Consider the following 14,774-nt stretch of genomic DNA (forward strand, 5'->3'; position numbering starts at 1 on the left):
GCTGATAGCTTTGTATAACCCTGTAGATCCGTTTAGTGTATTTCAGATGATATAGCATGCTTAGCAGGTTACTGCACTGGCTTGTCCAATCTGAGAATTTGTGTATAGTTGTGGTCCAGAGCTGGCATGGCTGGAGGGAGAGCAAAGTGAAGAGATCTGCTGGGATTGACATTTTTACTATCATTCCATATCTTATTGTCTTTGCAATATGTAAAGAAGTGGCGGGGGTGGCTAGCAACATGAAAAATTGATGGGCGCACGGCGACATAAAACTCACCGATATTTTCTCCTTCCCAATGATGATGACCTGGAAGGAAGTTAGTTTACTTCCTCTATGTGAATCCAACCAATCCTGGTGCTGCTGAATACAATGCTGCAGCATTGGTTGGAGCAAGCTAACCGAGTGCTAATTTTGAGGCTGGGGGGCTGGTCCAGCAAATCCTCCGCTGTTTTACAGCACCAGGATTGCAGGCTCTGAAATATGCATGAGCCAGCCAATCTGTTATGCACACTGAGCAGTCATCCTGCAATAAGCAGGAATCTGTCTGCCCCGCCCCCACCATCTCGCTCGTGCGGCTGGCAACACACAGGATAATAAAATGGTAATGACAATTTTATCATTCTGTGTGTAACTGCTGCACTGGCAGCTGGCCGGTCTACGCTCCTCCACCTTAATGGGGAGCCACCGCTGAGGAGTGGTCAGATTGTATAGATATTTGGGATGTGCAGTGGTAGATTATATTAAAGTCCTCTGAATTGTCCAGCGATAATGGCTGATCTTTTCAGTTATTCCTTGCCAGATCATTGGTGATGGCTGGGATTTTGACTGTACAATGATGGTGATGGATAACTCTCATAACAGATATGTCATTGGTTAATTTAAGAGGTATAAATTATAATTTGCTGCTGACCGCTGCACGTCATGGTTTTAGTATTATTGAAGGGCATACCTGTTATATATTCACGTACATGACTATATAATGCCGTGGCGAACCATAGATCAACCCTTCTTAGCTTACATGCATATCGAAAGTAGTTTGCTCGTTGAGATGTTACGCAACTCGTGGGTTGTAAACTGAGGATTGTGCTTGAGAGTGCAACTGTTTTCTGGGCTCTGCTGCTGAGATGTAGGTGGTAGAGGTATCTGGGAAATCGCCAAGTTTTCAACTGTCTTCAGAGTGTATGTTCCTGGGAGCTTCTAATGTTGACTGGCAGTGAGTTCCAGAGCTTGGCAGCATGTACTGAGAAAGCAGTGCCTCCTACAAATGTATTATGATAAGGTGTAACAGCACTATGGCAGAAGAGCCAGGTATCATTTGCAAAACTAACCCACGGTGGTAAGACGTAATAGCGAGGAGGGATGTATGTGGTCTCGGGTTAAATTACCGAAATCCTCAGTTTGTTGCTAATTACATTTCTGATTTTATGTTCCAATGGGTATAATCATAAACGGGTCTATATGAGAAGACCAGCTGACTGTCATTGGAGACATAAAATACTTACACTTGCTGTGGAATGTTACTCCAACAATCTGGCATTGTTTGTTTGCTAACCATATTTGCAGACAAACTCACTAAAACAGTCTTAAGTGATTGTCATATGACCATTGCTTTAAGCAACTCATTCAGTCACACATGCATGCATGCACACTCTCTCGCCTGCTTGTGGAAGCCAGATAACCAGCCGTGGTCCGTGCAAGTAACAGCGGTGGGGCGGTGGGGCCAGGTAAGGGGGTATTTCGAGGGACGATGCAGAGGGGAAATTAATTATTTATTTAATTTTCCCTTAGTATTGTCCCTCGAAATCCCCCTTAAGAGGCTCACCGCTGTTACCTGCACGGACCACGGCTGCAGATAACCATTCATTGCTGGAAACACACAACTATTTTTTTTTGCGAGTTTTGTGATTATCGGATGGGAAGGTAGGTGTGAACTGAATCTGTGGCAGAAGAACTGAGGGAGGCTGATATTTTGAAGCACAAACCTGTTCTAAAGTCACCTTTGTATTATTCCAAAAACGCAACGGTCACTTAACAAAGTCTGGAAAGCATACATGGTAAAATCAAACATACGACTTTCTGCTTATGCATGTTTGATACCAATAACTCTCTGCAACAGACCTTCTGCGGTACATTTCCGAATGGCCTGTTGTTTCTGCAGACTACATTCTAGATGAGGCTGTGCCAAAATCAGAAATTGGACTCAATGGGTCTTTTTCTGCTCCCCGGGTATATACATTTCTAAAAAATTGAAAGTGAGGATTAAATTCTGCCATCTGGAAGGCTGAACGAAAATCGTACAATCATCACATCTAATTCAATCCAGACGTCCCTAGCGACATCTGCGACCAACGCAAGGCCGCATCTGCCAAACCATTAAAACAGAATCCAAAATGCATAAACTCTGTTTTAAGGGGTTGTTAAAAATGAAAATATAGATCGCCTTAAGATGTATACATCAAATATTTTAAAATATATGATTCTGGCTGGAGAGGCTCTTGTATCTCTGTGATGGCTTGTTTTTCTTTCGGTCTTTTTTGTAGGAATTAGCTCATGGGTAATCCACCAAGTGTGTTCTGTGAGTAGTTGTGTCTTAGTCCAGGCTTAGATGTAACCGATTCAGGGTTTTTAAATATCAAGACATACCTATGCACAGACTTGAATTACAAAGATTTTTTATTTGAATAAGTAGGGTTTCCTACTATAAACTCAGGAGTAAAATTGGGTATGGACATTCAGGTGTAATTAACATTTCAGACAGAAGTCGGACACAATGGCTCATAGAAATGACTATGTTAATCGGGTTCTTTATACTTCTTACTGAAAAAGTTAGAGATGTTTTTCTCAGCAAAGCAGAAATTAATCTCTTGTTTATTATGTATGATATGTATTCACATAGAAGGTCGCTCTAAACATATTTACCCTCCTTTTGATTTCTCCTTTGGCAGGTTATGTATCCTAAACAAGAAGATTGGCAGCTAACTGGAGGAAGTCCCGCCTCTTTACTGTAAAGTCTTCAGCAACCAATTGTCACCTGTGATATTCTTGAGAGTTTGTTTCCTGGGCACAATGAAGATGAAGTTACAGCTCATGTTAGCAACCTTCCTGTCTTTGGCTCTGCAGACTGGCACGTGCTACGGAATTAAGTGGCTGTGAGTATACCTTCTTCACTAACCCTTAACCAGGGTCACTTGAAATATGCCATTTTCCGACGTTTTATGCATAATAATAGATTTGCCGCATTTGCCACCTAATCCATCATCTGCTGCATAATCTGCTGATTTAAACCAAAAAATATTTCTAGCTCAGACTGACGAAAAATTACTTAAAATGCAGCAACACATGTTGCAACCCACTGCAAGGCTCTTTGCAAAGGTCCACTGATCAGATTTCTGTTGGGAAACAACCATTGCAACGCAGGCATTACAACGCACTACCTTTACAACGCAGCTGTTGCAACGTGACTGCATTTACATTGCATGCCATTACAATGCAGACATTACAACGTATGTCAGTACAGTGCATGCCGTTACAACGCATAGCATTCCAACACATGCCATTACAACACATTATAAGGTAAGTAATGGAGTTCTTTTTTAGTTTTAGGGTTGGTATGGGTTTGGGGGTACATGGGAATAGTAATTTTTACGCCTACACTATCCAACACTTACCCTACTGTTGCACTCACTGGAGTGGGAATAGTCATTTTTACCCCTACACTATCCATCACTTACCCCACTGTTACTCTGAATACTCTAAAAGTATTATGCATTGTAATGGTATGCGTTGTAATGGTATGTGTTGTAATGGAATGTGTTGTAAAGGTAGTTTCTAAAAATGCGTTGTAATGGCATGCATTGTAAAATCATGCATTGTAAAGGTGGCTGCGATGTAAAACCTGCATTTTAAAGGCATGTGTTGTAGTTGTTTGCGTTGTAACATCGTATATTCCTTTCTGTTGTTTATTGCTGTATGTGAGTGTTAAACCGGTAGTAATGAGGTGAAACATTTGCCCAGAAAGCATTAACTTGTGAATAGCAACTATAAAGTGAAGTAATGCTATCACAAATTGTGCCGTATTAAGTCGCATAATTTGCTTTATCTTTGCCCTATAATTTAGTCAACCTTTCACCATAACTTGGTCCTCCTTTTCTGCATAATTCCAAGTGCCCCCCTTAACACATTGCTTTGAATGGAAAGTGAAAAGGAAGTGCAGTAGTTAAGAGGAAATAAAGACTGCCAGGTTAACCTCATATGCCCCATGCGGTTCTTGGTTCTTAAAATGTAGACATGTTCCAGGACACAACAAACAGTAACAAGCATTTACAATGCAAAGGTTTCGCCTTTGGAAAAGTTTGAGCTATTGGCATTGTAAATGACAAAATTTGTATTTATGTGTTGGTTTTGAAAACAGATAAATAAATGGCATTGTCTTTTACATTGCTAATAGCTCTAACTTTTCCAAAGGCGAAACCGTTGCATTGTAAATGCTTGTTTCTCATTTACTTCCAGTTTGATAAAAGATTCTTGTTAACTCGAGGATGTCAGTTGCGACCCAAGAAAACTAGTATGGAAGAACTAACATGGAGGAAGAAGTGTGCCCTAAATAAATTACAATTCTTTATATGCCCATAACAGATAATTGCTTCGAGGTATTTTCCACCAAGAGACTGCTCAATATTTCTACCATATTTTTCAGATGCTTCCCTACCAATAGTCCTAAAATGTGAAAGGTGTCTTTATATATGGCGAATTACCCTCCTTTTCACTTTTTAAAACCACCCTTGAAAAGAAAAAAAAACTGCTTCTTTGCAAACGCAGGCACCCACTACCTGTGCCCGAGCCTGTGCGTGCAGACTCTTCCTCCTCTCTTCTTAGGTGAATCTTCCGTCCAGTTTTCTTTTAACCCATACACATTTACGTCAACCCAAAATATCCATCACCATGTCGGTACAGTTTCAATGTTTATCCCCTACTGAGTATCTGACAGTGTAGCGTTACCCCTTTTCTCAGCTCCCTGCTTGCCTTACATGCCTACCCATCTCAGCATTTCTTCGGCTGGCACCATCATTAACCTTATTGTACACACTGTCATTCCACTCACTATGACATCTGAACGCCTTTTTAGCATGTAGGTATTGTATTCCTCCTGTCATACATACTGCAGGCCTGCTATTTCCTCAGCATCTCTGTATATCGCAACAAACGGGTGTATATCTGTTTGCCAAGTCAACCCTACCCAGATTATGCCCTGCTCTGAAACCAGGCTTTGAACAGCGCAACCTCAGCTACTTCGGGAGTCTAGGTAGAGCACAAAAAAGGAGGAATATTCCGGCCTCCCTCAGATATCCACAAACACTATCCTGTGTAATTACACTAAAAGTTAGGGGTTTTCTCCAATGTGTAGCTTGTCAGCTTTTCAGTAACCAGAAAAGGGGCTCTTTCAAAGATGGTGTACTTTGAAAGGTTACATCTGGCTCTTTTAGACAGGCTCGAGCACGAAGACGGGATGGGCTCCGTAGACAGCAGGAAGCCCAGAGCAGGAACGTGCTTTCAGTTTCGGATTAACAGCAAGTGGTGGCAAATGTACAAAGCCTAGTTCTCAATATCAGCAAACTTGAAAAAGACAGGATTTGTGAAGGAGAAGAAAACGCAAAAACGCCCTTGAATCGGAGCAAGCATAAGACAGATAGAGCCGTCGACCAGGAGCCAGCCCGCCCGCACTCACCGGTTGTCTGAGGCGGCGGCGGCTCCTCTCCGCTGGGCTCTTCTGGGTGACGGTGGCAGGGCTCTCTCCTCGGGAGAGCCTCGCCGGAGGACGGTTCCTTCTTCTTCCCGGCAGGAGCGCGGGGTGGCCTCCCGTCCGCTTCCTGGTTTCTCCTCACTCCAGCAGCCAATCACCGCGCAGGTCACCCGGCGAGCCTCCCGCAGCCTGAACCAATGGCAGCGCGGCTCCCGGGTGACGTCAGCGGTGGTTCCCTCGGCTTCTCCACGGCCCCGGGCAAGCATAAGACAGATAGAGCCGTCGACCAGGAGCCAGCCCGCCCGCACTCACCGGTTGTCTGAGGCGGCGGCGGCTCCTCTCCGCTGGGCTCTTCTGGGTGACGGTGGCAGGGCTCTCTCCTCGGGAGAGCCTCGCCGGAGGACGGTTCCTTCTTCTTCCCGGCAGGAGCGCGGGGTGGCCTCCCGTCCGCTTCCTGGTTTCTCCTCACTCCAGCAGCCAATCACCGCGCAGGTCACCCGGCGAGCCTCCCGCAGCCTGAACCAATGGCAGCGCGGCTCCCGGGTGACGTCAGCGGTGGTTCCCTCGGCTTCTCCACGGCCCCGGGGCTGCGGCGGTGATTTTCACGGCCAAAACGGCTGTGCACAAAAAGCGCTCAGGGGGAAGCACAGCGCTTCGGACTGACTGCGGGAGGGGGCGGGAAAGGGGGAGGAGAGACGCAGAAGACGGCCGGAGCAGGAAGGTGAAAGCAGAACGTCGCGTGACGTCGCCAAAAAGGGGAGGGAACGGAAAAAACGTAACTCCGCCCTGGGAAAAAATCTCGGGAACGCCCCCGAATCTGGTCCGGCCTTGACGGACAGATCTCTGTTCCAATGGCTAGCCTCCATTTATGGAGCTAGCCAATGGGACAGGGGGGCGTATTCCATTCTCCTTACTGGAAATCAAGAGATTTCTCTGGAGGCGGAGCTAAGAGCTCCGCCCTCCAGCGAAACCTAAAAATCAGCAGTTTCAAGGCAAACCAGAATGAATGTGTCTGAAACATTTTCAGACAATGAATTTCATTTCATATTTATTGCGCATTTGTTGGTCATTATGAAAATCTGATTAAATTTTGTAAATCAAAGAATGAATGAGCCTCAAACTCACTAAAACTAACTAATAAGGTCATCCAGCAACCTTATGCTGATCATCAATGCACTTAATTATGTTAAGGACCTCGCTGTCATGTAGTATAACTCACCAGGAATAACAGATCCCTAGTGATACAGTAATTACTCTGTGCAGTATTACTGCATCATTACGGGTTTTGGGCCTCAGAATGAGGAATAACAGTGAAAATTGATGATTCCACACTGATTTGAGTACATTTTTCACACATTCATGCACCTTTCCCCAGATATCCTAAAACTCAAGAGTTATATATGGTGAAAAATCATAAGAGCTTTCCCTGCAAAATTTCTTAATGTCTTTCGGCCACAAACTTTTGTTTATAGCTGAATTGAGATTTCCAGAAACCTTCAATCCGTGACTGTTTTGTATTAGGAAAATTTAGATTTGGGTTGCTTCGAGGCACTTTAAGGAATGGGGCTGCTGAGAGGGGGGATATGGGGTTAGACAACTGAGACAATAATTGCAGTAAAGCAGAAGTTCTCTCGTGGAATATATGTGGCAACGTACCAGTATTGGAAATAGGCAATAATGCAATGTTGCCAAGAGTTAGCATGCCTGTTGCAGAGATATATGTAAAGCATCCAGTTTGTTGATCCTTCAGCCTTTCCTCTTTCTGAACCCTCTTAAATGAGCTTTACTGAAATGAGTAATGGCATTATCTGTGGTTAGAACATTTGCTACTTTGGTGACGGTACATTCTGATTTCATGTTCCCTCAAAACTCAATTATCCAGCCCTTCTGTTTTTAAGCTGTCCACCTTTATTACCAAATTTCAGTTTGTGGTATTGTAGACTGTGACAATGCAATAATATTGTAATATTACACGCTTGAATACACTAGTCAGATTTTATCACTGCACAACTACTGCAACACATCATAAGATCACAGTTTTGTTATGAACAAATATCCTTGACACTTGTGTATTTTATTGAACTTTTCATCATTAAAAGGCTTGTTCATTTAGAGTTGCACTTGTTACTATGGTTACAGATGGGGACATTTTTAAGGGTGGGGCAGAGGCTGCGGCATTGTTGACAACAAAAGAAAAATAGAGATTTTGCACACTTAAAGTCACCTGACTAGGAGTGGGTGAAATTCAGAAGTTTTTCTCATGTAGAATATTTCAGTCTGACAAAAATTAGGGAGTAATGCGTGCTACGTGTCGTTGGCGGTCACCATGGATACGGGCAGTTTTCAACTGCTTTTCAGTGAAACCTGCCCCTGTTCACAATTAGCTCATAAGTCAAGTTTTTATTTATTTGATTCAGACCTCAACTGAGGTCAACAAATACAATTATATAATATAAAATAGTTGTATTTATACTTTTAGAAATGCTTTTAAACTCACTATAGGCAATTAGCTCATAAGAATAGATTATCTTATATTTTTCACATTACAGAAAGTCTTGCACCTGGGCAGAATGGAACAACATGGCAATGCACTCCTTTACTTTCAGCCCTTGTCTAATGTTAAACGTAGAACTGACTTCTTGGGAAAAGTCAGTTTTCTGTTCTCTTTAGAATGCTGGGGCTGCAAACATATTGAAAAATCATTTTGCTACGTTTTTGCACAAGTGCCAAATATTAATGGATATGATCCTACAGCGAAAAACAGTATGATCTATTTCTCGCCAAAGATGCAGCTTAAAAGGGCATAAAAACGGTTCTGCCACTTTTTCCACCGCTTTACAAATCTGATGAAAATCCACAGCCAAAACTGGAAACACTGACGGACAAAAAATTCCATGGAATCTTGGGAAGCAATATTTTGTCCGCAAAAGCAGTTTGGAAAGTAACACCTTTTGGAAATATTTGATTGAACCTTTAGCGGCCATTAGCCCGTGTGCAAATCAAGAATATAGGCATGTGGGGGGTATGTGCTCGTCTCTGTCCGCGGTGGCACTTTGCAGAAATCTCAGGCGGTGTTTTTAAAATACCTTGTTGAAGAATGGGCTGAAATTGATAGACCTGAACCGTGACCCTCTTCTTATCACCTCTGGCAGCTGCACAAAATAAAAGCGTTGACAGCTCAATGCGGTGATGATTACAAAATGGCGGCGCATCATAGCGGTGAGGAGGGGGCAATGAAACGTTCTTTCAAGATGGAATCCGTCCCTTTAATTAAGCCCCTCGCTGGGAATGCCTCGGGGCAGATGGCAGGAGAGGTACCTGATGCCGCAGCCTTCCCAAATTTCTAAGGTTCAGTTCAGACCCTTGAAATATGACGAATCAGTCAAGTCATGGAACGTCTCCGAGTCAAACGCGAATCTCCGTCTCCAAATATGTGTGGCGGCTGCAAGTTAACATTAAAGCGATATTTGGAGCATGAACCTCATCCAGATGCTGGGCTGCTCCGCCCCCACACCTGTTCCAGACTTGTTGGAGATGTCTGCACAGGGCCTGGGCCCAGAGTTTATGAAACTTCAGTACATGACGTGTGGGGTGATTTTTCAACTTTTCTTTTACATAAACATTTAGTGTAGTCTCTGGTAACAAAAAGAGGAATTCGTATTTTTCATTAACTGATATGCTTTATCAAAATTACATAATAGGCGGATTCTGGAAAACAACACCTGCTTTGTGAAGTTTATGTTTCTGTTTGAAATGCGAAAATATTAATCTGTGTTTCTGCCCACCAAGTAGCAGTCCACACCTCGACACAAAGCCAACCAAAAGTCTCCATATGGAGGTGGTACAGGCCTCCCATCGACTAAAGTATACAAAAAAGTGATGGATGGAATGCCTGAATTAATGACTCGGGCCACTACCCAATCCATCATTATTTTACACAACATGCCACTGCAGTTCGGGCCCAGCCATATTCCAACCCAGTCTTGACCCTGCTCCAATGGGAACAGTCCAGCCCGAAAACTGTTTGCCAGGGCCTCCCTGAAGGCAATCGCCAGTGGCTGAGATTAATCCAAGCATTCCATCCATCACTTTGTTTTTTGATGCAGTCCCCAAAGGTACTTTGATAAAGGTTGAGGAACATGGAAGTGGGAGGCTAGACCACATAGTAATCTGTTCATGCAGATATATTCAAGACATGGAGTAGCAGTTTAAATTGATTACCTTCCACCCCAATTCCATCTTGGCATGGCACTAAATTAAAAATCCCATACTTTTGAGCACGTTTTTTAACTCCGTGTACCTCAAAGTTTAAATATAAGCAGGGAAGTGCTTTGAATATAGATATAGGAGTAGAGGTACTCACTAGTTAGAGTACCTGTTTGCTCTTGAGAAGGGTTGGTACTCTCCCGTTAATCTCTTGGATGCTCATGACGAGCTCAGCTGGTCATGAGCCACGGCGCTCCGGTGCTCATGACGAGCTGAGCTCGTCATGACCGCGCCCGTTACTTGGAACGCTCGCACGCTGGGCTGATTCCCCTTCTGTGCTGACCGTTCCATTGGAACGGGCGCGGTGCGCCGTGGCTCATAACGAGCTGACCTCGTCCTGAGCATGGGGGCGCTGTACGCGCCCCTTCCCCCAGCACAGTGGGGGAATACTGCGAGCGGCGAAAGGGGTAAATGTATTGCAGCAGTGCTGAGAAGTACAGAAACGCTCCCTTTCAAATTAAAGAACAGTCACTCAGTACTGGACAGTTCCTGCTCATTTTAAGCACTAGAGAGATGAAAATTTGTATTAGTGAGTGGCTTTAAAAAATAACTAGTGTCATCCTAATTGCACCCACTCCACTCGTCCTCCCCGTCTCATCCTGATTTCTGTAATCTAATTTCAATCAGCTATCCTGCACATAAAGAAGGGTTCAAGTGCAGCATCTCATGCTTGAAGTGCTTCTGCTGCAACAAAAATGTTCTTAGTAAAGTACCCCGCTGCTCCTCAGAGCTATGTCAGTACTATATTCAAAATAAATAGACTTAATTAAGCAGAGTCCCCAAGATTATGCAGCATAAATTAGCAAATTTGGTGTCACAAAAATGGGAATTTAGCTGCAAAGAAAATCAATATTTAGCAGCATTCTAGCTGCAAATTATTTTGCTTTCCATTTTTAAAATATTGCACCCAGTGGGTCCCGCCGCATCCCCTGAGTACATTAAGGAGAGCAAATACATGCACAATTGACTGAAATTGTCAAATATAATTTGCGTCTAATATTCTAAATCATATTTGTTTTTTAAATAACATCAACATGAGTGTTCTTGGTGGACCAGTCCAGCCCCCTAGCAAGGTTTGTTACGAAACATAGGGGAAAACTACATGCGTGGGGTACTTCAGCACTCTACACATACAGATGGAAGCCTTTTAGCAGGTGTGCTTTTATTCATTTGCTTTAGGAGCTCTCTTCAGCCAGTTTTTATCTCAATCAATCGCTCTTCTGAATGAAAAGAAGGGGTAGAACTTGATTATTGCAAGTTCACTCATGACCAAGTTAGAATCCTGGACTTTTTCTGGATGTTTACCTGGAGAGCTGTAGCCTGGATCTAAAAAGTGTTTAAAGTGATGAAGAACGAATAAAATAATGAAAATATGGCAACTTTGCCAAGATCCTGTCTCCTTTCTTAATAATTTAGGTATGTATTTCTGAAAGGCAATTGGAAACGATCTAGGTCAAGCTGTTCCTGTTAAAACACGTTAATGATATATATCCTTAGCAGTTTCATAAAGTAAATTAGGACTATTAATCTTCCAGAACTTATCTTGGGCGGTTGTGATGTAGAGTAGGAGGCGCGTGATTTAGGAGACTTGTTGAGTGGAACAAACACAACCACCCTTATTTGTTCCATAACAGGAAATATGGATTCACTGAGGTTAGGCGGCGCCTTTTTCACTTATTCCTGGAGACGCAGTGGTTTGGCATTAACCCAATTTTGACTGGGAGCGCCATGCAAAGTCCGACTCGTTGAGCTGCAAAGCAGTGTATGCTCTTTCGGTTACAATATATATGTCTTTGATTGTATAACACATTTGGATTGGCTGAGAGATAGGACAACCTGTGTACTACCCCCAAGACCTTTCTGAGCAGCTTAGAATATGCATTATTAAGTCAGGCAAAGGGTTTGAAGGTGACCATAGCATTCCCAATCACTAATGGAGTGTTCACAGATTGGAGTTAATATGGCTTCTTGTAGGTACTATTTATTTTTACTCCACCTTTATGGAAAACTGTTGGATTGGTCATTTGGTATTTGGTGAGGAGTGTTAAAAATAATAATTTTGGTGGAAACGTTTTTGAAGTTGAAAAACTTTGCAGCTCCACAAATGTGCACAGTTCCTCATGTCCACACTGCTTCGCCAACCAACACAATTTCCACCCAACGTATTTTTTTCTACATAAATGAAAGTTTAGCTGGTGAGCTATTACACAAACACCGCAGCTACACATTTTTAAAACATTTGGCAAATGTATATAGTTGGCAAAAATCTTTTTATGTGTGGCAAATGACAATTTGGTAATTATAGCAGGTTGACCAAGAGGTTGTTTGCAATGCTTTTTTTTACTTCTATGAGTTATTAATCATTTATCAAAGGATACTGAATATATTGAAATGATCTGACCACTGATCCTATCTGGCACTTTAATGTTACAAGACAGTTTATCATTTAACTGTTCAGTCAGTTGCAATGGTTTATCACACCATAGTTTATAGGATAATACATTAATGGTGAAATGTCCAAAATTCCATTTGGGGTTTAAGAATAGAAGTTTTGCTTTGGACATTGATGGAGCATCAAATCATGAAACTCTTCTTTTTCTGTAAAGGAGAGGCAGCTTTCCAAGTTCTGGTGCTGATTGTGTTCTGTCGATAATGCAAAGGTTGAACTCTGTGTCTTCCGTGGTGGGAATGGCATAGGATGTTGTGGTTCCCATTGATCTTGCGTGGGCAGAGGAGTGGCTGTGTGGAGCTTGAAGAGCATTGGAGACGTGCAGGTGGATTTCTGGTGAACACAGTATGCAACTTGACTTGAATCAAAAGTGTAGTGTCTTGAGTTGTTCATGATAAGGATGAAAGACATGATTAAGAAGGACAGAGAACAGTATGTAGATGTATTGGGGGGCACAACACTTCTTTGTCACCTCCATCAAAGGAAAAGATATTAAAAACTGTGTTTTCTCTTTCATTGCAAGGTTGAAAGCCAGATTTTATTGGATTAATGAGTTTGAAGTTGAGTGTCAAATTATTTTTCCTAAGATTTTAAATGCTGTTTGCAGATTTGCAAGTGGTCGGCATTTGATATGTTTTGAAGATTCAAAGTACTTTTATAAGGGTTAGGTAACCACTTACTTGATGGGATGGAGACTGTTTTTAAAAAATAATAATGGTCTATATGTTGAGTGTTGATAGGGTTAAATTAGCCTTTACACATTTTGGGGCGTCCGGTGGGGTTGGTTTTACTGGGCAAGGAGCAGTCATGCATGCTTTTGACTAGAGCTTAAGTGGCTGGGATGCAAATGGTAGGAAACCTCAGCATCACTGGTGGCTCAGTCAAAGTAGCACTTTCTTGGTCGCACCAGTAATAGAGTTTGCCTAGAGGTGTTTGCCTCTTCGGCTGTGAGATGACTTTGAACATTCCACAGTGAAGATTATTGTTTGCTTTTAGCTATAGATATTATTGAGATAGAGTGTTCTTTCTTTGCTCTTAAGAACATTTTACAGTTTTCTCTGAAGAGAGCTTGTAAAGCTTGAGGCTTGAAGATATAGGATTCCTGAAAGGCTGACGCGGCCCTTCAGATATACTGTTTCAGCAAAGCAAACACATTTTTCATGCAAACAGAATGTCTGTAGCTGATCTGTGCTTTACAAAAAAGCAGTCTGTTGTTTTCATGATGGTGGTGTAGAGTGAGTAGATTACTTTTCTGGTTTAGGTGCCCTTATGTAGTGAGCGCATACACAGAGAGAGTTTGTCTGCAAGGGATGCATGTCTGGTTTATTGGGTGGATGAGGAGGGCACTGAAATTCAGTAATGTTTGTGGAAAGTGATTTTGAATGTAATTGTTCTGTAGTCATTCTACAGCATGGTCAGAGGGAGTATTACATCATTTGTTTTTGTTTGTGTTGGAACACAAGTTCAAAATTATGACTAGAGATGAGTTAATGTGTGATATTGATAAGGGTTAACGTTTGCTGATTTCAGATGATGTTACATGGTTAGGTAGTGAGGAGGTGGTTACCCAACATAAGCGTCTTGTCTTTGAATAGCAAAGGTTTGTTGGTTTTGATGATGTAAACAGATAATGGTCTCCTTAATGGTGTTAGGATTTGGATTTTCGAGTCAGCAGGTCTACAATTGTATGGTGAGGGTTTCCATGAAAGGCATCGTGGTATATAGGGCTGGTTTATTTAAATTTAGATGGGACTCGTAGATCATTGTCAGGATTCCATCGTAACCATTGAATTTATGTAGATTTCTTGATTCAATGATCCTGTAGTATTAGTATTAGCTGTGTGAGTCTGAAATTAGTATCAGAGTGATAGTGGGTGAGGAAATGATTGATTTTTATAATTGGACCTTACTGCTGACCTTAGATTGACAATGATACACCATAGACAATATTTTGGTTGGATGGTTATATGCAGTTTTTGAATGATATTGTAGTACTTGTTTAGTTGAAGACAGCAAAGGCTTATATGAGTTTATTAGTTTGATAAGGCCATTTGCCTGATCTAAATATTATAGGTTTTGTCTTTTTGGTGTTTGCCTTAAGATAATTTTGCAAGTTGTATTCTCCAAGGGCTCCACACCCAAGGACCTACCTAACTGAACCACCGCCCACACTTCCACTAGCCACATAAGAACCCACGCTCAGCCCACCTTGCAGAAATTTCACACACTGGTTGCAGCCGCAATGCAGGACGCTCCTTCTCCCACCTCACCGCCAAAACATGAAACACTCTAGCCCTCCACCTCCGCACTGCACCATT

At 42.4% G+C, this 14,774-nt stretch overlaps 1 protein-coding gene across 1 annotated transcript in view; it reads left to right on the forward strand.

Moving 5' to 3' along the window:
- Positions 1 to 14,774, forward strand: part of WNT11 (Wnt family member 11) — a 222,481-nt gene that overhangs the window by 39,961 nt on the left and 167,746 nt on the right. Inside the window, exon 3 of the mRNA XM_078658529.1 lies at positions 2,947 to 3,150. Within this exon, the coding sequence (XP_078514655.1) occupies positions 3,068 to 3,150 (83 nt within the window). The 5' untranslated portion in view covers positions 2,947 to 3,067. The remainder of the gene's footprint in view (positions 1 to 2,946; positions 3,151 to 14,774) is intronic.

The sequence above is a fragment of the Lissotriton helveticus genome, chromosome 8 (genome assembly GCF_964261635.1).
Source record: "Lissotriton helveticus chromosome 8, aLisHel1.1, whole genome shotgun sequence".
Taxonomy (NCBI): domain Eukaryota; kingdom Metazoa; phylum Chordata; class Amphibia; order Caudata; family Salamandridae; genus Lissotriton; species Lissotriton helveticus.